This window comes from Candida jiufengensis, assembly GCF_024610255.1.
Source record: "Candida jiufengensis strain CBS 10846 chromosome Unknown scaffold3, whole genome shotgun sequence".
Classification (NCBI taxonomy): domain Eukaryota; kingdom Fungi; phylum Ascomycota; class Pichiomycetes; order Serinales; family Debaryomycetaceae; genus Lodderomyces; species Lodderomyces jiufengensis.
In genome coordinates, this window is record NW_026261560.1 from 64,120 (window position 1) to 92,039 (window position 27,920).

Sequence of the window (27,920 nt, forward strand, 5' to 3'; positions counted from 1 at the left end):
AAGTATCAATATTGATAAATGGTTCAATTAATGCACCTGTCCTCGGAGAGGAATTCAAAATAAGTATAACTTAATTAGTAGGTTACAAATATTTGTTCTTGTTATTTCAGCTCAACATTAATAAGCCATGAGTACTTATCTACTAAAGTTTGCTCAAAATGTTCAATCAAATTAATTGATAAACTTTGAAATAAGGGCATTTAGTTTTAGGTTTAGAAATTTAACCTTTCTTATTATTATACATTATTTTTAAGAGATGAGTACCGAAATATATTTTCATATTAATTTGGATTAATATAAACTAAAATTTTACATCACGAGTTGATTAAATTTGGGTACATATTATAACGCATAGTAAAAGTAGTAATTCTATAAAATTGGCATGAAAATTTGATAAATTATTGTAAATCACTGATAATGTATTTTTTGCTATATCCTTAAAAATCATCTTAACATACTCAAACATAAATAAACAAGATGAAAGAATTAGTTAAATAAAAGTCAATGAATGTTATAAAAGAACAAGAATCAAATCAGTCAAAGTACTGCATATGCAAAATAACTTGATTCTATTAATTAAGAAAAATTCATTTACATTTGGTAGCATCGTAAAAATTTAAAATTAAGTTACATAGGCTATGTTTTATGTTAATTAATCCCAAAATGGAAATACAAATATTATTATACTATTACTTAAGTAAATTTATTAAGTACTAATATGTACTTACTATTATCATTATTACGAGAGAATATGATAATATACTATTTGGTAAAACTCGTAAGATAAGTTGATTCTATTCAATCGATATTTATATGATATTATTATTATAATTATTGTTTCATCGAATTGTTGTTAAATTTAGAAACTTTTCTTCTTTTATTTTATTTTCTTCTTCTTCTAATAATTTTTTTGTAAGCCTTGAGAGAGAAATAAATTTTAAAAATTTAACGATTTAATAATTTCTTCACCTTCTTTTTTTAATTTCAATACAAAACTTCATCATCAAATATAACCTTCTTTTACTTACTCATACATTAATTAAATTCTCCATTCACTTAAAATAGAAAAAGTCTTTCGCTTCACAAATCATTAGATATCAAATCTTTACTATTAAACTATTGTTTACAAAAATCAAGATATATTAAACTCCTTTCAGATCAATTTTATTTTTTCTTTCAAGATCAGATCCCAAACATTAGAATAAAAACATATTAAAGAACTTTTAATCATACATTTAATAACATATTATACAACTTTTTATCATTAAATAACATCATATCACATATTATACATATATATATATAAAATGAAATCAATTTATTTAATAATTTTATCACTACTAAGTTTCACATTAGCTGATACAATTACATGTAATGCAACTCAACAATGTCCTGAATCTTCTCCATGTTGTTCTCAATTTGGTATATGTGGATCTGGTGCTTATTGTTTAGGTGGTTGTGATATAAGATATTCTTATAATTTAACAAGTTGTATGCCCATGCCAAGAATCTCAGATTATTCAAAAACATTTGATTCAAAAGATGATGTTCAAGCTATTGAATTACAAACTCAATATTTAGGTAATTCTTCTGAAGCTGATTGGGTATATACTGGTTGGGTTGATTATTATGATAATGCTTTATTATTACAAATGCCAAATCATACAACTGGTACTGTTGTATCATCAACAAAATATTTATGGTATGGTAAAGTTGGTGCAACTATAAAGACATCTCATGGTGGTGGTGTTGTTTCTGCTTTTATTTTATTTTCAGATGTTCAAGATGAAATTGATTTTGAATATGTTGGTTATGATTTAATTCATCCTCAATCAAATTATTATTCTCAAGGTATGTTAAATTATAGTAATTCAAGAAATTCAAGTGTTAATAATACTTTTGAATATTATCATTTATATGAAATGGATTGGCATGAAGATTATATTACTTGGTCAGTTGATTCAGTAGATGTTAGAACTTTAAATAAAAATGATACTTGGAATGATACAACAAAAAGATATGATTTCCCACAAACTCCTTCAAGAATTCAATTTTCTTTATGGCCTGGAGGTGATCCTTCAAATGGTCAAGGTACTATTGAATGGGCTGGTGGGGAAATTGATTGGAATGCTGAAGATATTCAAAAATATGGTTATTTTTATGCTCATGTTAAAGAAATTCATGTTGAAACTCGTGATTTACCTGCAAATGTAAGTATGAAAGATGGTAATTCAACAAATTATGATGATTATCATGCATTTTTATATGATTCAACTGCAGGTAATGAAGAAAATATTTATTTAACAAATAAAAAAACTTGGTTAGGTTCAGATAAAGCTACTGGATTTGATCCTCAAAATGAAAATGATAATTCTAATAAAAATGTAACAACAACAGTTATACATACAAGTGGTTCAAGTACTTTTACATCAGTTCATACAACTCAAGAAAAAGCAACAGCTCAAGCAGTTGCTCAAAATACTGCACAAGCAAATCAAGTTACTGCTGCTCAACAAAATACAAACAATAATAATAACAATGGATATCAATCAACTGCTGGTATAGGAGGATTTGTACAATTTTCTAATCCAACTGGTTCATCAAGTGTTGGCGGATCAAATGAGATAATTTCTAATAGTGGAAGTGTATTAGTTGCAATGTTTTTAGGATTGGTATCATATTTATTTTAGACAATTTCTTTTATATTCTTAGCTTCATTTTAATATATGACAAAAGTAATTAAGTTAATACATCACTTCATTGATAAAAGTTACATGTCTTCAATAATAGTTAAATAAAAAAAGCGTGTCCTCATAATTAATTTTTTTTCTCTTATTTAAATTTTGTACTACGATTTTAATTTTAATTTTTTTGAACAAATCAACAAAAACAATTTTTCAATTTACAACCACCTTTTGAAAAAATAAACTAATAACAACAACAACAACAACAACCAAAAACAATTGACAATTCATCTTAACCATGAAGATGTTAACCAAGTTTGAGTCCAAGTCATCAAGGGCTAAAGGGGTTGCATTTCATCCCAAAAGACCTTGGTGTTTAGTATCATTACATTCATCAACTATTCAATTATGGGATTATAGAATGGGAACATTAATTGATAGATTTGAAGATCATGTTGGACCAGTTAGATGTGTCAATTTTCATCCTACTCAACCATTATTTGTTTCTGGTGGTGATGATTATACTATAAAAGTTTGGTCATTAAATACAAGAAAATGTATATTTACATTAAATGGTCATTTAGATTATGTTAGAGGAGTTAGTTTTCATCATGATTTACCATGGATTTTAAGTTGTTCAGACGATCAAACTATTAGAATATGGAATTGGCAAAATAGACAAGAAATTGCTTGTTTAACTGGTCATAATCATTATGTTATGAGTGCACAATTTCATCCAACTGAAGATTTAATTGTTAGTGCAAGTTTAGATCAAACTGTTAGAGTTTGGGATATTTCAGGTTTAAGAAAAAAACATTCAGCTCCTACTTCATCAATAAGATCATTTGAAGATCAAATTCAAAGACAACAATTACCTCAACAAGATATTTTTGGTAATGTAAATGCTATTGTTAAATATGTTTTAGAAGGTCATGATAAAGGTGTTAATTATGCTAGTTTTCATCCAACTTTACCATTAATTGTATCTGCTGGTGATGATAGATTAGTTAAATTATGGAGAATGAGTGATACAAAAGCTTGGGAAGTTGATACTTGTAGAGGTCATACTGGTAATGTATTAAGTGCCATATTCCATCCACATCAAGATATGATTTTATCAGTATCAGATGATAAAACAATAAGAGTATGGGATTTAAATAAAAGAGTTCCAATAAAACAATTTAGAAGAGAACATGATAGATTTTGGTTAATTGCAAGTCATCCAACTATTAATTTATTTGCTGCATGTCATGATTCAGGAGTAATGGTTTTTAAATTAGAAAGAGAAAGACCTGCACATTCTATTTTTCAAAATAAATTATTTTATATAAATTCAGAAAAACAAGTTCAATCATTTGATTTTACAAAACAAGAAAGTTCATTACCTATGTTAAGTTTAAAAAAAATTGGTAAAACTTGGTCATTTATGAGAACTTTAAGTTATAATCAAAGTGATAATTCTATTTTGGTTGTACATGGAGAAGGTGATAATTCAAATTATGCTTTAATTACATTACCAAAACATGCTACTGGTGCAATTGAACCAACTGATATAAGACAAGGTGAAGGTAATTTTGCAACTTTTATTTCCCGTAATAGATTTGTTACTTTTATAAAATCTTCAAAAACTTTACATGTTAAAGATTTAAGTAATAATATTACTAAAACCATACAATTAGATTCTTCAATTATTGATGTATTATATGGTGGTCCAGGACGTGTTTTATTGGTGAAAGCTCATTCAGTTATAAATTATGATGTATTACAAAGAAAAGAATTGGCTGAAATTAATGTCAACAATGTTAAATATGTAAGTTGGTCACAAGATGGTCAATATTTAGCATTATTATCAAAACATACTATAACTATAGCCAATAAAGATTTGGAATTAATTACTTCAATGCATGAAACTATTAGAATCAAAAGTGCAAGTTGGGATGATTCTGGTGTTTTATTATATTCAACTTTGAATCACATAAAATATACTTTATTAAATGGTGATAATGGTATTATAAAAACTTTAGAAAATACAGTATATATCACAAAAGTAAGTGGTAATATCATTTATTGTTTAAATAGATCAGGACAAGTTGATGTATTAAAAATTGATCCAACAGAATATAGATTTAAAAGAGCATTAGTTAATAAAAATTTTGGAGAAGTTTTAAGAATTATTAAAAATTCAACATTAGTTGGACAAAATATTATTGGATATTTACAGAAAAAGGGATTTCCTGAAGTTGCATTACATTTTGTACAAGATCCAGAAACAAGATTTGAATTAGCTTTAGAATGTAGTAATTTACAAGTTGCTTTAGAACAAGCTAAAATATTAAATGATAATAAAATTTGGGAAAAATTAGGTGAAGAAGCTCTTTTACAAGGCAATATAGATATAGTTGAATTTGTTTATCAACAATTACATTATTTTGAAAAATTATCATTTTTATATTTGTATAAAGGAGATCAAGAAAGATTGAAAAAAATGTCAACTATAGCTGAACATAGAAATGATTTATCTGCATTAGTTCAAAATACTTTATATAATAATGATGTTGAAAAAAGATGTCAAGTATTTATCGCAAATGGAATGTTACCATTAGCTTATACATTAGCTAAAACAAATGGTTTGGATGAATTTGCTTCAAAAATTTTGGAAGAAGCTGGTATCACAGAAAAAGATGTTGAATTACCAGAATTAGGTGAAACCACCCCATTACCAAAACCAATTAATGAACCATTAAGTAATTGGCCATTAAAAGAGAGTTCATTATCATATTTTGAAAATGCTTTATTAACTGGAAAAGTTGAAAATTTATCAATTGAAGATGAATCTACTAATACTACAACAAAAACCGATGCTACAAATACAACTTTGGATTTTGATGATGAAGAACAAGAAATTGATGAAGATGGTGGTGCATGGGATGATGAAGATTTAGATATAGATGATCATGATATAATATCACCAATTAATGGAGAAGAATCCGTGGATGTTTCTAATGTTGTTACAAATGATGGAGAAATTGGTGATTGGTTACGTAATGCTAAAACTCCAGCTACATATGTTGCATCAGGATCATTTGAACAAGCAGCTCAATTATTACAAAAACAATTGGGAATAAATAATTTTGAACCTTTAAGAAAAAGATTTTTACAAGTTTATGGATCATCAAAATTATATTTCCCAGGAGTTTATGATTTACCATCATTTAAAACTTTTATAAGAGATGACCCTGAAGAAGAAGATTCCAAACTGTTTTTACCTTTAATTCCTGGATTTGATACATTAGAAGATCAATTACAAATTGCATTTAAAAAATTTAAAGCTAATAATTTAGAAGATGCTATCAAAACTTTTAAACAAGTGATTTATACAATAACTATATTAAATGTAGAAACAGAAGAACAAGAAACAAAATGTCATGAAATTCTTTCGTTATGTGGTGAATATATCTTGGGATTATCAATAGAATTAAAAAGAAGATCATTACCACCAACAGATATTAAAAGAAATTTGGAATTAGCTTCATATTTCACAAGATGTAATTTACAACCATCCCACAAATTAAATGCATTAAATGTAGCAATGACACAATCATTTAAAAATAAAAATTTTGCAAGTTCATCATATTTTGCAGAAGAATTTTTAAAAATATCATCACTGGGACCAAGAGCAGAACAAGCTTCTAAATTAAAACAAAAATCAGATTCTATAGCATCAGATTCAATTTCAATTGATTTTGATCCATATGCAGAATTTCAAATTTGTTGTGGATCTTTTACTCCTATATATAAAGGTGATTCATTTGTTGAAGAAGCTTTAGTTGGTGCTAAATATAAACCTGAATTTAAAGGCTCAATTTGTAATATTACTGATATTACTTCTATTGGTGTACCTGCGTCTGGATTACGTATAAGAAGATAAAAATTTTAGGTTTTGTATAGTCTTAAAAATAAAAATAATTTGATTACAAGGTTTTGTTCTCCTCTATTTATATATTTATTTATTTCACCATAAAGTATTTCCCTATTGATATGAATAGTTTTTATCATCAAGATATTAATTAATCTAAAATTATATTTAATGTATGTGAAATTCGTACTATAAATTTGGTAGCTGTTTTAAATATTGAAAAATCCAAAACAGTATATAAAAAATGTTTTACTTATATATTTTTTACAACCAAAAATAACAACCAAAAATTTATGCCACCACTAAAGAAACGTAAACTATCAGATGCAAGTGTCGATATAGAGGAATCAATATCTCCAGACTTAGATCAAGAGGAAGAACAACCACAATTGGAACAAGAGATATTTTCAGTAAATACGAATTTGAAACCATTTTATATAATAGATCCAAAACCACCCACTACAACAAATCAATCAACATTCAATTCCATTTTTAAAAAAATAACAAACCAAACTACAGATTTTTCCAAATTAAAAACACCTTTTTTACCACTTTTCAACGGATTAGAATCACAAGAAAATGTAAAATATAGATATGAATTATATACTACAATTTGGCAAAATCAACAAGATAAAATTCAACAAATTTTAGATAATGCAAATAATGAATTATTTAATCAATTATTAAAATTTATTGAACAAGAAGTTAATGATGAAAAATTAGATATTGGATATATACAATTAACTTCAAATAATGCTAATAATTTTAGAATTTTAAATGAATTTTTAACATTTATGAATTTCCAAAAATCCAAAGAATATAAAATAATTTCAATAAATTCAAAAAATGGTTCAAATATTAGAAATTTAATAAAAGAAATAATTAAACAATTTATTGATCAAGTTTCTGATTGTAATTCTGATAATTATTTAAATTATGATATTGAAATTTTAAAAAATTGGTTTAATAAAAAATCAAATAAAGATTGTAAATTAGTCATAGTAGTTGAAGATACTAATTTATTTAATCATCAAGTATTAAATCAACTAATCAAAATATTACAATCTTCAATTGATGAAATTTCTATAAAATTATTATTAGCATTAAATTGTGAAACTGTAAGTAGTTGGATCAATAATAATTTGAGAAATGAAATAAGATTAAATTTAAATGGGTATAAATTCAAAAGTAACAACAATAAAAGTTTAGGATATATTATATTAAATAATTTATTTTTAACACCAGAATTGGATAATTCAAATCCATTATTAATTGAAAAAAAATTATCAATCATTTTACTAAATCGTTATGAAAATAGTAATAATTCTATCGATTCATTGATTTCCATTATAAAATTATGTTATATGATTTATTTTTATAGTTCTCCTTTAAGTATATTAATTTCAAAATTTGATAAGTCACCAATTTATTTAGATGGATTAAGAAAATTACCAAGTTTTAAAAATCATATTGAATTAAAAGCAAAACAAAAAGATCCCATTGTGAAAGATTTAATTACTTCAGATACAAAATTAATTCATTTATTTAATCAATCTAAAAATCAATATCAAAAACATAAATTATCAATTATGAATTCTATAAATATTGTATACAATATTGATCCTTTTAAATCAAAAGAAAAATTCCAATTATATCAATTATTAATAAATAATAAATTATTAAACTCCAAATATTTTCATGAAGTTATTAATATTTCAAATTATTCACCAACTCAATTAATAAAATTAGTCAATGAGATTTTTACAAATACAACTGAAAAAATTGGTGATATAAAAGATAAATATTTAATTGAATTAAAAAATGAAATAAATAAATTAACAATCACCACCACCACTACAATAGATAAAACTGTATTAAATACATGTATAGAAGAATATTTCAAAAATCCCATATTAATAACACCATTAAATTATATGATTTTTAATGAAATTTTTTCAATGAATGGTGGTATAATTAAAAATAAATATCTTTTACAAGAAAATTATAATAATTTAGCTTTAAATTTATTAAGACCAAATTTACGTCAAACAATTGAACAAAGTTTAGATAATTTTGAAATTTATTTAAATAATCCATTAATTAATAAAACTACATTACCAAATACTGATTCAATAACATCAAATATTAAAACTCCATTACTTTGTTTATTATTTAAATTATATAAAGAAGCACCAGCATCAATTAATTTAAATGATTTTTATCAAGCTTTTGCATCACAATTAAATAAACCTACCACCATCAAAAGTGAAGAAGAATGGTCAAAAATAAATTATTCTTGGTTTATTGAAAATTGTTATGAATTAATGCATTTAGGTATTGTACAATTTAAAAGAGTTAATGAACATTTAGAAAAAGCTATTTGGAAAGGTGTTTAAAAAAAATAAATACAATCAAATAATTATATAATTCACTAATAATGTTTAACTAGCTTCTTTTAATTTAATTTTTGGATCAATTTCATTTAATTTCCCCTTTCCCTTTTGAATTTTAGCTTCTTCTACTTCTTTTAATCTATCTTCTTCTTCTTGTTCTTCAGCAGCTTTTTCCATTTGAATATCATCAGTTGATATTTTATTATTAGTATCATAATATTGTTGTAAATGTTGACTTGCTTTTGTTGTATAATTTGATACTGAATCAACAATTTTTTGATGATGACCTGATATACCTGTTATTATTAATAATATTGTAAAACAACTTATTATTATTAAAATTACAAATCTTTGAGATTTAAATATTCTATTTGAAATTTGAGTTGAATTTGCTCTCATTTTTAAGTTCGGATGTAGTGGGTTTAGTATTATCTATTTATATTAGTGATGTATTAATCAGAAAATTGAATCTGGTGATAAAAGTATTACTTAAATTATGTTAGTTTAGCTCTGAATGGTTGAATATATAACTTAATCAATCAAGTTAAAATTGATAGTTGAATATTGTTGTAAATATTTAATTTATTAAAGAGAGTAAATTAGAAAATAGAAAGGAAAAAAAAAAAAAAATAATTCTATTATTATAATTTTGTGGATAGAAAGTTTGTCTCACTTAAGTACAAAAAATAGATTTACAAATTTACACATTTATGAAATAATTTTATAGGTACGTTAGGGAGAAGTTTTTAGTATCGTGATTATTCTTTAAATAAATTCAGCTAAATAACATAAGCATAGCTCTCGTAAAAATATAGTTTGAACCTATAATATTTCATTGGCTTTATGAACCACCATATCGATTATTTTCTATGACAAAAATACACGATTGGAAAATGCTCAAAAATATTTTATTACTAATAAATTGAAGTATATTTGTATGTCTATAATCACGTCTTTTTTTATGAAAACAAACATGCTTTTCTAGTCAATTATGAATAACGAATAAGAATCATCAATTGTGCAAACAGTACTTATTGAAATCAGTTTAGGAAAATAATAGAACTATCGAAATGGAAAATACATGAAATTGAAAAGTAGTTTTGCACTTGTAAAGATGTAATATCTTATGAGGAATCAGTCTCTAATGATGAAGCATTATGTTTAGTTCAGAAAATTATTCACATTTAAAAAAAATTTGCAGTATTGATTTTGGTTGCCAAACATTTTGTAAGATATTATTTTTTTCTTTATTTATTTTTTGCAGCAATTTTTTTTTACAACCAAAATTTAATAACAACCAAAAAGATGTCAGAAACGGATTGTTTACCTGAAACAAGCTCACAAGGTAGATTGATAGACGTAGATGATGAGAATAGTGCTAAAATAAATTCAAGTACCAATGAAAATGATCAAATCCAACCAATTACAGAATCATCAGGTACAATTCAATCAACATCATTACAATCAATAGATCAATCAACAATTATACAACCTATAAGATCACAAGATTCCATAATTGAAGCTATAAATACTCGAAGATGTTTACCGTGTTGGAATTATGGTTCAGATTCAAATCAACAACCTCAACAAGAAGAAGAAATCGAAGGTTTACCAAGATCAAGTTATACTAATCCTGGTTCAGAATCACAACAACAACAACCAACACAAAATTTAGGTCCTATTTTAAATAAATTTATTTTAGAATTATTTGAACGTTGGATTATTAGTTTTATTAGAAGATATTATCAAAGTCCTTATTTTATTTTTGCTGTAGGGCTTTTAATTATATTATTAACTACTATTTTTTTGATTTTAGTATTTACTGGTAATTTAGAAGGTTTAATTAAATATTCCAGATTTTTAATTTGTATTTTGGTACGTCAATTTGATCCAACTACAAACATTGGTTTTTGTTCTAGTAATAATAATGATGATGATAATGGTGGTGGTGATAAAGATGGCTAGTGAAGAGAATTTTTGTAATATTTAGAACTGCTATTTAAATAACCTGTACTCATGTGTATTTCAGTTCTATGTAGGTTTTACTGCTTTCTTTAGTTCTATTTCAATTCAAGTGAGGCTTAGATTTAATTGTGAAGAACTAAAAACGCGATTAAATCTAATTTAATGATAAAATCATTTTCCTACAAGCAAATTTTCACAACCAATCTAATTGATACAACGAAAAAAAATATAAGAAAGTTATCCTCGTGAACTGCTTTTAACTAAATTCATAAATTTTTGACAGCTTTCGTTTTCATGGAGGTAATAACTTTTGAAAATAAGTACCTCATAGGCAACATTAAATAATTATTAATTAAGATTTAATTTTTCAATTCTGAAACAAGTGCGTAAACACCAATTGTTTTAATTCCATTTTGTGCTATTGAATTCTCTAGCTTTTATTGGCATTTTGTTAATTTAGTGATCGATCGTAGATTATTTTATCAGTCTCGAAAGTTTCATTTAGTGACTCGCTAGCTGTTATAGAATTATTCAAAGCTCGATTAAAACGTCAAGGAATTAAATTTTCAAATTCAAAAATGTTCAAATATTAAATTAACTAAATATCAAATACTTTAAATAAATTTAAAAAACTATATAATTGAAAAGCTTTATAATCCAAAATACCCCTAAATTTACTAAATTATCTAAGCAGTATATTTTTCCCAACCTTTTGGTCTTTTAAAATTATTAACAGTATAATATTTAGTAGTACAAGAATAACCTCTCCAACTAAAATCTTTATTTGGATCACAATTACAATTTCTTTCTTTTCTTATTTCTTTATCAACAGGACAATTATTAAAAGGAACATGAAAATATCCAACATCTTCAAAAAAATGAATTTTTTCTCTTGGTAAAAATAATGCAGCACCAATTGAATGAACTGGTGCATCACCCCATCTTTCATAAAAAAATCCACCAGCTTTATCTAAATGTTCAAAATATGATCTATAAGCATCTGATCTCCAAAAATTTAATGAAGCAATTTCAAAATTTGACCAAAAATGACAGCCATTATAAGTTTTTCCTTTATCATCACTTAACCAATCTAATAAATTATTTTCTGCTAAATATTGAGGATTTTTATCAATAAATTCTTTTGTTGTATCCCATAAAGTAGGAATAGTTTCTTTATATTCAGGTAATGAAATAGTAAAACTATATTCTTTACCATTATCTTTCATCCATTTAAATACATCATAATCAATATCACAAAAAATTTTAATATCAGGTTCAACTCTCCAATAATATTCATAATCTTTTAAAATTTCTTGTCTCCAAAAAAATCCAGATTCAAATCTACACATATGTCTATAACTTTCTGAATGTCCATAAATAATCTTTCTTTGTGTCATATCTTCTCTAACTAATGCTGCTTTTTCTTGATCAATCCATGCTGGATATGACCAATGTTCTTTTGGAATTAAACCAAATTTTGCTTTACCACTAACCATACTTGTAACAGTTTCTTTAAATTCATCATTAAATTCTTCTTCATTTAAAAATACCCAATCATAATGGAATTTTTTATTAAATCTATCTTCAACTTGTCTTATAGATTCAGCTAATGACCATAAATCTGAATTACGAGCTAATGATATAAAAGTAGCTTTAATTTTATCTGTTTCAGGATTATAAGTTGTTGGATCAATATTTTTTTGTGGTATAACTTTTGGTTCTGAATTTTCAACCATAAATGCTTTTGGTAATGGTCCCATATCTTTTGATAAATATTTCCCAGCTGAAATTGGAGTAGTACCTGAATTTGATCCTACATTATTAACTGGTTTTTGTTGTTGTTGTTGTTGTTGTGGTACTTGCTGTTGTTTCTGCTGTTGTTGTTGAGTAGATGATTGAGTTTGAGAATAATTTGGTGGTTGAAATGAAGAACCTCTTGTCAAAATATAACCACAACCAATTAATACTAATGCAAAAATCCCAAATCTAATCAATCGAGCATTTGATCTCGTCGAAGCCATAATTCCAATTAGATATTATTAATATATATAGATATATATATATATATATCTCAATAAATTATGAAATTGAATTGAATTGAATAAAAAAGTAAAACTTAATTCTAAAAGTTGTTGAAATTAGAAAAAATAAAAAAAAAAAAATCATAAATTTATTTTTAAATTTAGTCTAAGAAAAAAATAAAAAAAAAAAAAAAATTATCCAATATATTAAATTATTATTAATGTGTGTACCTATGATACAAATAAATTAATAATAATAATAAATTAGGTAAAAGATGATGCTCAATTGAACTTATTTTTCTCTATTTTGGGATTGATTGAAAGAAATGATTATAAAAATAGAAAAAGTATGTAGAATCGAGAAAACTTATATTTTCAAAAAATTGTTGTTAGATAATTTTAAAATACTCAGTAATTTTTTAAAAGGGTTTTTCTTAGTTAAAAAATTTAAAACACAATAATAATAATACAAATAATAATCTAAGAGAAAGAAAAGAATTTTTAAATTTAGAAGGATCTTGAAATTTTAATTTCGAAATCTCTATTCCACCCAGTAAAAATCGGGTTAAAATATTGACTTTATTGAAATTATTGACTTTGCTAGTATATTATTATATAATATATATATCTCTTGATGAATCAAAATTATTCTTGTATATTTAATTCATCTAATAATATTTATTATTTATTCCACTAACACAACACGTATAATATTTTAAAATACTACGTGTTTTTCTCTTCTTTCTTAATTATTGGAAATTTTATTTAATTATTGATGTTAGGAAGTAGTAGTGTAATTTGGTTAATTTAAATAAATGTTACAATCTTTTTTAAGATTTAACTTCAAGAAAATATTCTATAATTATATCCAGCTCTTACTTGAAATAATGATATTATAATAATTATTTTTGTAATTAATATATTCAACCATAATATTAATATTTCAACATCTTATAATAGAATAAAATATAAAAGAGTCAAAGGCAGTAGGCAGTTATTATTATTATTTGTAGGTTTTAACATATTATATTTTATTAGCTTTGTGTTAATAGAATTAATTTAGATTTTAACTATAAGCGAAATTTTTAAAGTATAGAAGGATAATTCTGAATCAAAAAATTGTCGTGTCTTGATTTTTGAAAGTGAGACACACGAAAATGTATTAGGCATTTATTCTCATATTATTATTACAATTAACTTTACGAGTATACAATGTTGCAAATGCTTTCACGAAAATTATTCATCATTTTGTTTAATCAGATATATTTCAAAGAGAGTTCTATATTTGTTAAATAAATGTATAATTGTTTTTTATTAAATAAATGTCTTAAATTGTTTCTATTATCTATCATCTATATTCTAGAATAAAATTTATTGATAAGATTCCCATTCATCTGGTTTTTTTAATCCCATTTTATCAAAATATTTTTTACCACAAGAATAACCTCTAAAAGTAAAATCATCATCAGCTTTACAATGACATTTTTTATCATATCTAAATTGAGCATTTAAAGGACATTGTCCATATACTCCATGTCTATAACCAACATCATCAAAATAATGTATGGATTGTTTAGAAGTAAATAAACTTATTGCAATAGAATGAATTGGTGCATCACCCCATCTTTCATAAAAAAATCCTCCAGTTGAATCTAAATAATCAAAATATTTTGTATAAGCTTCTGATTTCCAAAAATTTAATGAAGCAATTTCAAAATTTGTCCAAAAATGACATAAATTATAAGTTTTACCTTTATCATCAGATATAAAATCCATAAAATTATCCTGAGCTAAATATTGAGGATTATCATTTATAAATTTTTTAGTATGTTCCCATAAACTTGGTATAGTTTTTTCAAATTCATGAATAGATATAGTAAAACCATATAATTTATTATTATCTTTCATAAATTTAAATAAATCATAATTTAAATCACACATTATATCAATACCAGGTTCAACTCTCCAATAGTATTCATAATCTTTTAATAATTCAGATCTCCAAAAAAATCCAGATTCATATCTACACATATGTCTATAACTTTCAGAATCTCCATAAATTATACCTTGTTGTTTCATATTTTTTCTTGAATCTTCTGCTTTTTTTAAATCTATAAAATCAGGATATGACCAATGTTCTTGTGGTATTTTACCATATTTTGTTTTACCACTAACTATTGAACTTGTTAAATCTTTAAATTCTTGAGTAAATTCTTCATCATTTAAAAAAACCCAATCATAATTATAATTTCTATTAAATCTATCTTCTACTGTTCTTATTGATTTAATTAAGTCATATAATTCTGAATTACGAGCTAATGTTACAAATGTTGCTTTAACTTTTTCTGATTTTTGTGGTGAAGATTGTTCAAATATTTGATTATTGTTGTTGATGTTAATTTTGTTTGTTATATCAGTTATTTCTGATGATGATGATTGATGAGTATCTTTTATTGGATTTGGTAAATTTTCAGATTGTTTAATATAATCTTTAATTTCTTCTTTATTTATAATTTCTTGTACATTTGGTGGTGTTTCAATTTTTTCTGGTGTTTGAATATGTTGATCATTTAGTTGTTGTTGGGGAGGTGGTGGTATCTCTTTATTTATATCTTTTGGTTGTTGCTGTTGTTGTTGCTGTTGTTGTTGTTGAATTTGTTCATTTTGTAAATTTAATTGACTACCATGAGTTAATGTATAAATTACTAATAATGTCAATATTAATGCAATATATTTTAAATATGAATGCCTTGAACTAAATAGTGATAATGCCTTCATTATACTCTAGTCGATGATGCTATTAAAGTTGGTATTAAAAATGTTTTACAACTATGAATTTTTTGTATTAGAATATTTAATAATTCTATTAAGCTTTAAAACTAAAATGAAATTTTGACAGGATCGTTTTTTATTATAATGATGCAAGTAAAGTTAAATTTTAATTATTGAAAATCTTATTCAATTAGAAAAATACTACTTCAATAATTTTAATTGAGTATCTGTTGTATAATTTCAAATTCAACAGGAATTTTGAATGAATATATTTGAATTGATGAATTCAAATAAATTTCTGAAAATTGAAATAAACTAAAAATTTATACAATTAATTAATTAATTAATTAACTAACTAAAGGCTTTAATCATTAAATAATTTAAAAATTTTTAGATTTACATTTAATTGTTGAAAAAAAAAAATTTAATTTACATATTTTGAATAATTTAATCATAAACTAAATGAATTCTATTTGTATATTATATCAATTTATATAATAATTAAACTAGCTACTAGAATTAGGTTTAAAAAATCTTTTATGCTTTTGAAGATCTAGAGATTTAAAAAAGCTTTTAAAAATGTACAAGTTTAAGAAGATTAAAATTAAAATTAAAATTTAAAGTCCCTGAAAAATTCCAAATTATAATAATTTATTTTTTCAATTCTAATTATAAATTAATTTTCAAAATAACTTTCAAACTTAATGAAATCTATGCACTCAGACCCCTTGTTCTCAAGTCTAAATACAAAGTATGAGGTTTTCTTTAATTACACTCAAAAAATTGAGATCTCTATCTAATTTAAAAAGTACTCAACTATTGCTAATAAAAGCACAAAATTAAATTTTAGATCGAGATTTTCAAATTTATTCTTTTTACCCCTTACTTAAATTTACATACTTTTTTCCTTATTTTTTTTAATCAACGGTCAATCAAATAATTCATTTCATGTGAATAAAGGAAGTACGATTCAGTAAGGGAATAATTTATTTTATTTTGTTAACTTCTTGATCTGTATTATTTTAAAAACGCTTTATTTATTTTGCACTCAGAACTCTTTAAATTTCAAATAACTAATTGTATATGTAATTACTTGTACCTCCAACTAAAAACCGCAAAATTGTCTATACTCTATTCAGCTCATCTAAATAATGTAACAAAAGCTTGGTCAAATCATTAACTAACTTGATAAAAGCGAAATTAAAAAATTTCAAATAAATAGCTATGCTAGTGATTAATATCCATTTTATACAATCAAAAGTTTGTTTTGAACTATCTCTATTTTTCTCTTCTTCTGGATTCATTTTTTTATATTTATGACTTAAAGTTACTACTGTTGTGAATATACATTTATATAATATAATCCTTGCTATAAATCTACCCATTGTAAAATTATTTATAGTTAACAAATGATTAAGTTTTGATATTGTTAGCATTTCTGCGATTGAATTTTAATAGAATGATCTGTAGTTTTTAGGTTAAATTAGTTGTTTGTTTAATTTGATGTTATTTTTTTTCCACTATTTTGAGGATATGGTTTTCATTAATTTGAATTGTTCATCAATTGAGTATCCGTTGAACTCTTGAGTGGATTTTTTATCGAATGATTTAGAATTTTGAATGTTATTGATTTTTGTCTTTTTGATCTGTTTTATTACTCTCTGTCTAAAAATATATAATAATCATCATATTTTCAAATGGATATAATTTCGTATTGAAATCTCGTAAATGGATCAAATATTGAACTTATTAGGACTGCATATTGATTTACATCATACATTTCTAAACATAGCTTGATTATTATTATTTTATTTTTAGATTTTCGTATAAGAGTGATTTGCAACACTCTCCACTTGGACATGCCCTAAAAAGGTATGTATTGTCAAAAATTGTTGAAGACATTACATCTCATTTTATTTTCAACACCCATCATAGAAGTCTCTGATAAATGCTACAAAAAAGAGTTCAAAATCCTTTGAAAAACATCACAATAATCTTGATATATCATATTTATTTATCTATTTAATCCTTTAATTTTTTGAAATTCTTTAACAATTTTCTATTTAATTTTCTTCTTGACCCATTATTTTGTATAAAAGTAGTTGAATTTCCCATTAATTTTTCAAATTCTTGAACTTCTTTTAATATTGAATCTTTTTCACTTGCTTCTTTAGTTTGATTTTGAATAAAATTCTCATTAAATTTTTTGAAACCTAATGGATCATCAGTTTGATATGGAGGTGTACAAACTAATTTATCTTCTGGTATAATATCCCAAAGGTAATTATCATTTATATTTTGTAAACCTGGATTTAAAATTTTTAAACCTGATAATGATTTTTTTATTGGATGTTGTAAATAACTATATATTTCATTTTGATCTGGTTCCATTTGTGAACTTATTTCTTTACCTAACATTATTAAATTTTTATCTTTTTCTTTTTGTTCTGTAGTGGTTTGATTTGATATTATAAAATTTTTTATTTTCTTATCTAAATCTTTTGATTTTTCTAATTTATGACGTGGAGGTGTTTGTATTTCTGGTTTTATAAATTCTTTAGGGATTATTAGATTTATACCTTTTGTAGCTGGTTTTATTTGTTCTTGAAATATATTAGATTGACCTAATTCTTTGAATATTTCTTCAAATGATTTTGTTTGTTGATGCAGTGGTATTTTCGGTAATTCTGTAATATATGGAATAGTATTAAAATTGGTGATTGTATTTAATGGTTTTGTAGTTGGTGCTGTTGAAGCCACTTCATTTGACTTCTTTCTACCAAAGATTTTACGATCATCTTTAGCTTTTAGTTTTGAATTATCAAATAATTTTTTATTTACTATTGTTTTTGTTGAATGCGATAAACATCTTATTGTAACAGTTTTTACTAAATATGAAGGTAGTATTTCTTTAGTTGTCGGTATAATTAACATTATGCTATAGTATTAGTATTGTATGACTTATATACATTGAATGGCGAGATTAATATTATTAGTATTTTAAAGTGTGATACGAAGAAATTTTGTTGTTGTAATTTACACTACTTTTTGTAAGTCTCAAGACAATGTCTTATCTTTTTATCTTGAGACAACTACGAACAATAATGCCACACCGAAGAAAAATCTGATGAAAATTAAGTTATTTCCGTTTAAAGGTACTTACTTAGTCCGTTTAAATTTCAGGAACTCGTGGTCTAACGATTTTTTTAAATCAAATAAAATTCACTTTATAAAGTCAATTGACATTCCTTTTATATTTTAGTTTATGGTAAAAAAATTTCCTAAACCTTTATTTAAAATGTCAGTTCATAGAGATAAAATAGATGTTTCAAAATTACCGCATACTTATGATGGTGAAGTTACATTAGCAGTTATTGGAGGTACAGGATTATATGATTTACCAAATTTACATCCAGTTGCAAGATTAACAATTTCAACTCCATGGGGTTTTCCTTCAGGTCCAATTACAATTTCAAAAACTGATCTGGGTTTTCCAGTTGCATTTTTAGCAAGACATGGTCAACATCATGATTTATTACCTAGTGATGTACCATCAAGAGCTAATATTGCAGCATTAAAGAAATTAGGAGTTAAAGCTATAATTGCATTTTCTGCAGTTGGATCATTACAACAAGAAATTAAACCAAGAGATTTTGTATTACCTACACAAATTATTGATAGAACAAAGGGTATAAGACCTTCAACTTTTTTTGAAAAGGGATTTGTTGCACATGCAATGTTTGGAGAACCATTTGATTTAAAATTAAATAAATTAATTGCTAATTCAGTTCCAAGTTCAGGATTTTTAGAAGGTTTTGATAAACAAGAAATTGAACCAAAATTACATACAAAAGAACATACAAATAATGGAGAAGATTTAACAGTTATATGTATGGAAGGTCCACAATTTTCAACTCGTGCAGAATCCAAAATGTATAGATCATGGGGTGGATCAGTTATTAATATGTCAGTATTACCAGAAGCAAAATTAGCAAGAGAAGCTGAAATATCTTATCAAATGATTTGTATGTCAACAGATTATGATTCTTGGAATGAAAGTGAAGATCCAGTTACTGTTGAAACTGTTGTTGGTAATTTAAAAGCAAATTCTTCAAATGCTTGTAAATTAGCTGCTCATTTAATTGATGAATTTGCTGAAAATGGTAAAGATATTGGTGATGATTTGAAAGGGTCAATGAAATTTGCTGTTAGTACTAGTCCAAATGGTGTTAAAAAGGAATTGTTAGAAAAGATGCATTATTTATTCCCTGGTTATTGGGAAATTTAGAAGTGAGTGAATTTTTATAGATGAATAGAATTCAATAAATTATAGATTATGATCAATTTGAAACATTGCCTCTATGAGGAATACAATAAGCGGAAAATTTTATAGTACTAATAACATGTGAAATGTTAGAGGAAGTCAATCTTGTTTGTGCGCAAAAAGACTAAGTAGTTATTGATTCTTTCAGATTTCTTGTAAACAATGAAACCTCAAAGAGCTAACAAAAGCACATACAGAAAATAGTTCAATTGTCAATATCTACTCACTATCTACATAAAACTTATTAATTACTTCTTATCATGTTTAAAAACCTTAAAACTTCCTATTACTTCTAATATCAGTTATTGTTTCTCTTCTATGAAATTTTTTAAAATAAATCCCAACAAAAGCACCCACCAACAAAATAATAAAAAATAAAGGATAAATTGAACTTGATTGTTTAATTTCTTCATCAACTACTGATAGTTTTTGTTCAGGTTTTAATTTATCTGCTTTTTCTTCAGCTTCTTGTAAATCTTTATCAAAAACTGATGTTTGTATATCACTTATAAATACTGCTTCCAATGGTTTAGCATTTGATGATTCTACTTCAACTGTACTAATTTTAATTAATGTATCAAATCCATCTATCAATTGTCCAAATACAACATGTTTACCATCTAAATGTGGTAATGATTCTACATTTGTTATAAAGAATTGAGCTCCGTTTGTGTTTGGACCAGCGTTAGCCATTGATAATCTACCTATTTTATCATGTTTTAATATAAAATTTTCATCATTGAAGTTATCACCATATATCAGTTTACTTGGACCTTCAGCATAATCACCACCCTGTATCATAAAATTATTAATTATTCTATGAAATTTACAATCTTTATAACCATAACCTTGAGTCATAGCAGATAATTGATAAAAATTTTCAACTGTTGAAGGAACAGTTTCTCCAAATAATCCCAAAGTTAATTTACCCAAATATTTGGTTGTTGATTGATCATTTCCTTGTGATATTGAAAAAATTATTTTATGAGTTATTTTGGGATCACCTTCTACATATTTTTGTTCTTGTTTTGAAAGTGTAAATGAAGTTTCTGGTATGGTCAGGGAGATAACTAACCCAAAAAATAATAGTATTACTGAAATTATCATTATATTGTTATGTATAGTTATTGATGAGTAAAACTCCAACTTTTTGGTCAGTGATTGTTGAAAATATAATAATTATCTAATATTGTGTTTGATAATGAATTATTATATTTGGAAAATTTAAATAAATTTACGATAATGTTGAATTCCGGTTTAAAGAATTTTTGTATCACGTGGTAAGACTTTCAATGTATTAAATAAGTCACATGAGCACAACCGGTTTTCTTTTTCTCAGAGAACTTTCAAAACACATTGAAATTTTATTATAGTGGCAATAACCAAAAGATTCGATCATCAATCAAAAAGCAGCAAATCAAGAATGAATGGGGTATCAGTAGACATCAATCACTTGAAAAAAGGTGAAGTCAATTTAGGTACATCAATTATGGCTGTCAAATTTCAAGATGGTGTAATATTAGGAGCAGATTCTCGTACAACAACAGGTTCATATATTGCAAATAGAGTAACAGATAAACTAACTCAAATTCATGATTTTATATATTGTTGTCGTTCAGGTTCAGCAGCGGATACTCAAGCAGTGGCAGACATTGTAAAGTATTATTTACAAACTTATTCATCACAATTACCAAACGGTCAAAAACCAACAACTGATATAGCAGCAAATGTTTTTCAAGAAATGTGTTATAATAACAAAGATAATTTAACTGCTGGAATTATATGTGCTGGTTATGACGATAAATATGGAGGTTCAGTATATTCAATACCAATTGGAGGATCAATACATAAACAAGATTATGCAATTGCCGGTAGTGGATCAACTTTTATTTATGGTTGGTGTAATGAAAATTATAAATCTAATATGCAAAAAGATGAAACTATAGATTTTATAAAAACTGCTTTAGCTGAAGCTATTAAATGGGATGGTTCATCTGGTGGTGTTATAAGAATGGTTATATTAACCAAAAATGGAGTTGAAAGATTAATATTTTATCCTGATGAATATGGAAAATTGACTCAAAAAATAGAATAATATGTTAATACATAAACTGATCAAGACCTTCTTCACTCTTTAATGTGATGCGATAACGGTTTTAAGGCTCAAGCGTAGATATTTCAAATTCTGACACATTTCCCTTTATTAACCGAGAATTTTACTTTTGACTCAATTTGAAAAAAAAAATTTATAAATATAAAGAGTCCTAATATTTCTCAAATCAAATTCATTACTAAAGTACAACCAACAACCTCAACCAAACATGGCATCACCATTAAGAGCTGATAAGTTAGTTATAGAAAAAACCAAAACCCCAAAACCAAAACATGCAAAAGAAGATTTAATTTTTGGTAAATATTTTACTGATCATATGTTAGAAATTGAATGGGATTCTAAATCAGGTTGGGGTACACCAAAAATCTCACCTTATCATAATTTATCATTAGATCCAGCTACTTGTGTATTTCATTATGCTTTTGAGTTATTTGAAGGTATGAAAGCTTATAAAGATTCAAAAGGTCAAGTAAGAACTTTTAGAGGTGAAAGAAATATGATTAGAATGAATAAATCTGCACAAAGAATTGCATTACCTTCGTTTGATGGTGATGAATTACAAAAATTAATCGATCAATTATTATTAATAGATCAGGATTTTATACCAGAAGGTGCAGGTTATTCATTATATTTACGTCCAACTATGATTGGTACTTCTTCCTCTTTAGGTGTTGGTACCCCTGATAAAGCTTTAATTTTCGTTATAGCAAGTCCTGTTGGTCCATACTACAGAAATGGGTTTAAACCAGTCTCTTTAGAAGCTACTGATTATGCAGTAAGAGCTTGGCCAGGTGGTGTTGGTGATAAAAAATTAGGTGCAAATTATGCTCCATGTATTTTACCACAAAAAGATGCTGCTTCAAGAGGCTTTGATCAAAATTTATGGTTATTTGGTGAAGAAGGATATATAACAGAAGTTGGTACAATGAATGTATTTTTTGTTTTGAAAGATTCCAAGACTGGTAAAAAAGAATTAGTAACTGCTCCATTAGATGGTACAATTTTGGAAGGTGTTACAAGAGAATCAATTTTAGAATTAGCTAAAGAAAGATTACCAAAAGATGAATGGATTGTAAGTGAACGTAAATATACAATTCATGATGTTAAAAAAGCTGCTGATGAAGGTAATTTAGTTGAAGCTTTTGGTGCTGGTACTGCAGCAGTTGTGTCACCAATTAAAAATATTGGTTTTAAAGGTGAGGATATACCTGTACCGGTTGTTTTAGGTAATACTGGTGAATTAACCGCTCAAGTTGCAGAATGGATCAGAAAAATTCAATATGGTGAAGAAGAATTTAAAGATTGGTCAAGAGTAGCCAAATAGATTTGAAGATTAGTGATGTTTATAGATTGAATATAATTATTCAGATTTACTAGTTTTGCAATTTATTAAAAGTGATTTATTACTCTACTTTAATTACTCTATCTTGATTTGTTACTCAAGATTTTGAGTACAATATCATCTCCTGCAATACAATATCTGTGTCTCATGATCACAATACCTTTAAATAATTTTGTGGGGCAAGGGACTAAAGAAAGATCTTAAATTTAAAAGTTTTTTTTACAACACGGCAATTTGGATATTTATGAAAGGCACCAAAAAATTACGAATGATAATTACAGAATACAAAAAGACATTTCTATTTTCTCCAAGACAAAATTGAGTAGGCTTTACGAAAGAAGGCAAACCTGAAAGAGGTCAAGAAAAACAAGATTTCTTTGCACCGATAAGAAATATGAGATCAGTTGGTGAAAGCAAAAAATTAACATGTTTATATATCAATAAAGCTCGTAAATACATGAAACAGATTTCTTGAAAAAAAGAACTCTGCAAAAGAACATAATCGAAATTGTTTATTTTAATTCATTTAGCTTTAATTGTTTGCTTATTGAAGACTAAGAACAATTGACATATAACTTTGTCAATTTTGATATAATATGTTTCGTAAATTAAGATTCTAAATCTTCAAATAAACCAAAAGACAATAATCAATTAACAATTTTAAGAAATATACATCAACCGCTATCTTTTATTTCCTTTATTAGTGAACCAAATTTCACTTGAGAGGCATTCAGGTTTATGTAACAAATCTAAAAAAAATTTTGATAAGAAATGCATAAACTGTTAAGTATATTAATTCAAATTCTATCATGAATAATTTTCGATTTTTCTTCAGGCGGAACAATAAGTACTGCATTTGAAATTGTATCGTGGTCGAGATTTGGTGTATACACGGTAGCAATTCCTTGCTCAGGTTCTCGTTTGAAAAGTTGTAACTAGAACGAGTTTTATCTTGTACGATTTAACGAAAAAAAGAAACTTAAAAGGCGTCAATCGAAAACAAAATAATAAGAAATCATAAATACATTATTTCAAGTAAATGAATGATTATTCATTTTAAACGAAGATCCTTTACTTTGTCAATATTGTCAACTTTCTGTAAGGTGACATATAAGTTAATACGTCTATATTGATAGGGTTTAAGCTTTTGTAGATTAATAATACTTCAAATTAATCAAGAGTCAAAAATTTCTTGACTTCAGGAACAAATTTAAGAAAAAAGAATGAATCAAGCTTTTAAAGTCGGATTAATTGAAAGAAATTCAAATATCATTTTTAGAATATTATTTGACATGTACCAAATGAATTTTTACTGAAAACTTTCATCTGAGTCCTAATTATCACCCTATGGATAAAATATTGTAAAGCCCTGCTTTTTTTTTTCAATAATTTCTTTTAATGAAAAGTAATTAAAATGTATTACAAAAAGCAATACGGCATTTTAAAACTTTTCTTTTTAAAACATCATTAAGATCCACCAACAACAATTAAAAATATTCAATAATAATTTATGTAAATCATCTTAATTTTCACATCCTTACTTACACCAGCTAACTTAGTATAAAGAAAATGCTTCAAGGGTTATCTCTTTTGGTTTATTATATCTTTTATGTAATCTTTTTTAAATTATGATTGTTGTTTTGTGTCAAAATTTAATCAACCTTAATTTTATTTATTGATAAGAGATTTTTTATGTTTCAAGGTGAGATATTTTTAAAATTACAATAATAGTAAATGTATAATAGATTATAATTATTCTATTATCTATTATTCATTAATTGTTATTGTTATAATTTTATTGATAACGATTAAATAAATTATTGAATAATTTGGTTCGTTTAACGTTTGATTTCCCAACGTATAAATATATCATTGATTTCTCCAATTCTTCTACACCTAAAATTTTTTTTAAAAGCTATATTCCTTGTTCACTCCAACTACAATACTTAAGTAATGCCTGAAAAAGAATTAGATTATCTTAGATCAAGAGAAGATGCAGGATCTGATGAAAAAAATGGAGGAGTTTATATTGATGCTTTTGATGAACAAGATTCAAAACCACCTTTAAAAGGTTGGGCTAAATTTAAAGATGGGTTTAAAAAAGCTGATGCTAATGAAATGGGTATTGATCCAAATTTATCAGAAGCTGAAAAAATTGCTATATTAACTGCAAATTCACCATTATCAAGATCTTTAAAAAATAGACATTTACAAATGATTGCTATTGGTGGTTCAATTGGTACTGGTTTATTCGTTGGTTCTGGTTCTTCTTTACACACTGGTGGTCCAGCTGGTTTATTAATTGGTATGTTAAAACTTAACAATTTTGAAATTTTGGATGCAAATTTTATTTACTAACTTTTTTTTGTCAAGCTTATATTTTGATCGGAACTATGATCTACTGTACTGTTCACTCCCTTGGTGAGCTTGCAGTTACTTTCCCAGTCAGTGGTGCTTTTGTTACTTATAATGTACGTATCTACAGTTCTTTGGTGATGAAATGGATTGGTTAGTGTTGATTTTAAAAAAATTTAATGGTCTTAAATGATTGTTTCAAAATTAACCCCAGGTTGTGCTACCAGGTGGTACTTAATGCTAAATTTTTTAATGTCCAAAAACCAGAAACCCAATTTTGTCATAATTTTTAAGCACTTCAATACTAACTCGCTTTTTTTTTAGTCTAGATTCATTAATCCATCATGGGGTTTTGCTATGGCTTGGAATTATGCTATGCAATGGTTGGTCGTTTTACCTTTGGAATTGGTTGCTGCTTCATTAACTATTAAATACTGGGATGAAAAAACAAATCCAGCTGCTTATGTCGTTATATTTTATGTTTTAATAATTGCTATTAACTTTTTCGGAGTTAGAGGTTATGGAGAAGCCGAATTTATTTTCAGTGCTATTAAAGTATTAGCAGTATGTGGATTTATTATATTGGGTATAGTTTTATGTGCTGGTGGTGCACCAAATGGTCAAGGATATATTGGTGGTAAATATTGGCAACATCCTGGAGCTTTTGCAAATGGTGTTAAGGGGGTTATAACGGTTTTTGTGGGAGCTGCTTTTGCATTTGCTGGTACTGAATTAGCTGGTTTAGCAGCTGCTGAAACTGCTAATCCAAGAAAAGCTTTACCAAAAGCTTGTAAACAAGTCTTTTGGAGAATTACTTTATTCTATGTTATTTGTTTAACATTAGTTGGTTTATTAGTTCCTTATGATGATGAAAGATTATTTACTGCCACTAATTATGCATCAGCTTCACCTTTCGTTATTGCTATTAAAAATGGTGGTATTTCTGGTTTACCATCAGTTATGAATGTTGTTATTATGGTTGCTGTTTTATCAGTTGGTAATTCATCAGTTTTTGGTTCTTCAAGAACTTTAGCTGCTTTAGCTGCTTCAAATCAAGCTCCAAAAATTTTTGGTTATATTGATAAAACTGGTAGACCATTAGTTGGTATTATTGTACAATTATTAGTTGGTGCTTTATGTTTCTTAGCTGCTTCACCAAAAGAAGGTCTTGTATTCAATTGGTTATTAGCTTTATCTGGTTTATCATCAATTTTCACTTGGGGTTCAATTTGTTTATGTCATATAAGATTTAGAGCAGCATTAAAAGCTCAAGGTAGAGATACTGGAGAATTGGCATATGTTTCACAACCTGGTATAATTGGTGCTTATTGGGGTTTATTATTAAATCTTGCTGTTTTATGTTTACAATTCTGGATTGCTGTTTGGCCATTAGGTACTGCACCAAATGCTAATGATTTCTTCATGAACTTTTTGACTGTTCCAGTTGTTCTTGTGTTCTACGTTGGTCACAAAATCTATTCAAGAAACTTGAAATTTTATTATAAAGCAAGTGAAATTGATATTGATACTGGTAGAGCTGATTTAGATTTAGATTTAGTTAAACAAGAAGTTGCTGAAGAAAAAGCTTATCAAAAATCACAACCATTTTATAAAAGAATTTACTACACTTGGTGTTAAACAAACAGACTCTTTGATTTTTTATCGTTTAAAAAATTAAAAAAATATTTAAAAAAAAAACGAATTAATTTAGTTCTTTTCATACATAGTTAATAAAAATTTGTATTTTATTTGTTATTTATTAAAATCTTGAACTTAATGTAAATATTGTTTTGTTTGTAATTTGGAAAAAATGAAAAGAATGGTCTCTAAACACTTTGATTTAATCAGTATTTCCAGGGGGGTATTGAGATCAATAATTTGAAAAAAAATTGTTTCAGAATTAACAAGTATTTTGATGTTAAGTACCATATAAAATCGGTAGCGCCATAGAATTAGTTGAAACTAAGGAAGACTCTGAACAAAATCTGTAAATTTGATAAACATGTAAACCAAATATTATATTTTTAATGACTTT

At 25.7% G+C, this 27,920-nt stretch overlaps 13 protein-coding genes across 13 annotated transcripts; 8 read left to right on the plus strand and 5 right to left on the minus strand. All coding sequences in view use genetic code 12, as the record gives it.

Annotated features, from left to right (window-relative positions):
- Window positions 1–1,307: 1,307 nt before the first annotated feature.
- UTR2 (Utr2p) lies at window positions 1,308–2,690 on the plus strand (the record flags this gene model as incomplete). The annotated part of the gene is made up of 1 exon (XM_051762989.1): window positions 1,308–2,690. The coding sequence occupies one exon, from the start codon at window positions 1,308–1,310 to the stop codon at window positions 2,688–2,690; it is 1,383 nt and encodes a 460-aa protein (XP_051619873.1).
- A 292-nt stretch (window positions 2,691–2,982) lies between these two features.
- KGF54_002503 (coatomer subunit alpha) lies at window positions 2,983–6,612 on the plus strand (the record flags this gene model as incomplete). Its single annotated transcript, XM_051762990.1, has 1 exon — window positions 2,983–6,612. One exon carries the CDS (start codon window positions 2,983–2,985, stop codon window positions 6,610–6,612), a length of 3,630 nt encoding a protein of 1,209 aa, XP_051619874.1.
- Window positions 6,613–6,893: 281 nt separating this feature from the next.
- On the plus strand, window positions 6,894–8,996 carry ORC3 (origin recognition complex subunit 3; the record flags this gene model as incomplete). Its single annotated transcript, XM_051762991.1, has 1 exon — window positions 6,894–8,996. The coding sequence occupies one exon, from the start codon at window positions 6,894–6,896 to the stop codon at window positions 8,994–8,996; it is 2,103 nt and encodes a 700-aa protein (XP_051619875.1).
- A 45-nt stretch (window positions 8,997–9,041) lies between these two features.
- KGF54_002505 (uncharacterized protein) lies at window positions 9,042–9,392 on the minus strand (the record flags this gene model as incomplete). Its single annotated transcript, XM_051762992.1, has 1 exon — window positions 9,042–9,392. The coding sequence occupies one exon, from the start codon at window positions 9,390–9,392 to the stop codon at window positions 9,042–9,044; it is 351 nt and encodes a 116-aa protein (XP_051619876.1).
- A 906-nt stretch (window positions 9,393–10,298) lies between these two features.
- KGF54_002506 (uncharacterized protein) lies at window positions 10,299–10,958 on the plus strand (the record flags this gene model as incomplete). The annotated part of the gene is made up of 1 exon (XM_051762993.1): window positions 10,299–10,958. One exon carries the CDS (start codon window positions 10,299–10,301, stop codon window positions 10,956–10,958), a length of 660 nt encoding a protein of 219 aa, XP_051619877.1.
- Window positions 10,959–11,644: 686 nt separating this feature from the next.
- On the minus strand, window positions 11,645–12,979 carry MNT1 (alpha-1,2-mannosyltransferase KTR1; the record flags this gene model as incomplete). The annotated part of the gene is made up of 1 exon (XM_051762994.1): window positions 11,645–12,979. One exon carries the CDS (start codon window positions 12,977–12,979, stop codon window positions 11,645–11,647), a length of 1,335 nt encoding a protein of 444 aa, XP_051619878.1.
- A 1,371-nt stretch (window positions 12,980–14,350) lies between these two features.
- On the minus strand, window positions 14,351–15,757 carry MNT2 (alpha-1,2-mannosyltransferase KRE2; the record flags this gene model as incomplete). Its single annotated transcript, XM_051762995.1, has 1 exon — window positions 14,351–15,757. The coding sequence occupies one exon, from the start codon at window positions 15,755–15,757 to the stop codon at window positions 14,351–14,353; it is 1,407 nt and encodes a 468-aa protein (XP_051619879.1).
- Window positions 15,758–17,773: 2,016 nt separating this feature from the next.
- Window positions 17,774–18,685, minus strand: KGF54_002509 (uncharacterized protein; the record flags this gene model as incomplete). The annotated part of the gene is made up of 1 exon (XM_051762996.1): window positions 17,774–18,685. The coding sequence occupies one exon, from the start codon at window positions 18,683–18,685 to the stop codon at window positions 17,774–17,776; it is 912 nt and encodes a 303-aa protein (XP_051619880.1).
- A 364-nt stretch (window positions 18,686–19,049) lies between these two features.
- On the plus strand, window positions 19,050–20,039 carry MEU1 (S-methyl-5-thioadenosine phosphorylase; the record flags this gene model as incomplete). The annotated part of the gene is made up of 1 exon (XM_051762998.1): window positions 19,050–20,039. The coding sequence occupies one exon, from the start codon at window positions 19,050–19,052 to the stop codon at window positions 20,037–20,039; it is 990 nt and encodes a 329-aa protein (XP_051619881.1).
- A 309-nt stretch (window positions 20,040–20,348) lies between these two features.
- KGF54_002511 (uncharacterized protein) lies at window positions 20,349–21,182 on the minus strand (the record flags this gene model as incomplete). The annotated part of the gene is made up of 1 exon (XM_051762999.1): window positions 20,349–21,182. One exon carries the CDS (start codon window positions 21,180–21,182, stop codon window positions 20,349–20,351), a length of 834 nt encoding a protein of 277 aa, XP_051619882.1.
- A 316-nt stretch (window positions 21,183–21,498) lies between these two features.
- Window positions 21,499–22,170, plus strand: PRE3 (proteasome core particle subunit beta 1; the record flags this gene model as incomplete). The annotated part of the gene is made up of 1 exon (XM_051763000.1): window positions 21,499–22,170. One exon carries the CDS (start codon window positions 21,499–21,501, stop codon window positions 22,168–22,170), a length of 672 nt encoding a protein of 223 aa, XP_051619883.1.
- Window positions 22,171–22,396: 226 nt separating this feature from the next.
- On the plus strand, window positions 22,397–23,512 carry BAT22 (Bat22p; the record flags this gene model as incomplete). Its single annotated transcript, XM_051763001.1, has 1 exon — window positions 22,397–23,512. The coding sequence occupies one exon, from the start codon at window positions 22,397–22,399 to the stop codon at window positions 23,510–23,512; it is 1,116 nt and encodes a 371-aa protein (XP_051619884.1).
- A 1,971-nt stretch (window positions 23,513–25,483) lies between these two features.
- On the plus strand, window positions 25,484–27,523 carry GAP2 (amino acid permease; the record flags this gene model as incomplete). The annotated part of the gene is made up of 3 exons (XM_051763002.1): window positions 25,484–25,835; window positions 25,904–26,001; window positions 26,210–27,523. The coding sequence occupies 3 exons, from the start codon at window positions 25,484–25,486 to the stop codon at window positions 27,521–27,523; spliced, it is 1,764 nt and encodes a 587-aa protein (XP_051619885.1).
- Between the last annotated feature and the right edge of the window lie 397 nt (window positions 27,524–27,920).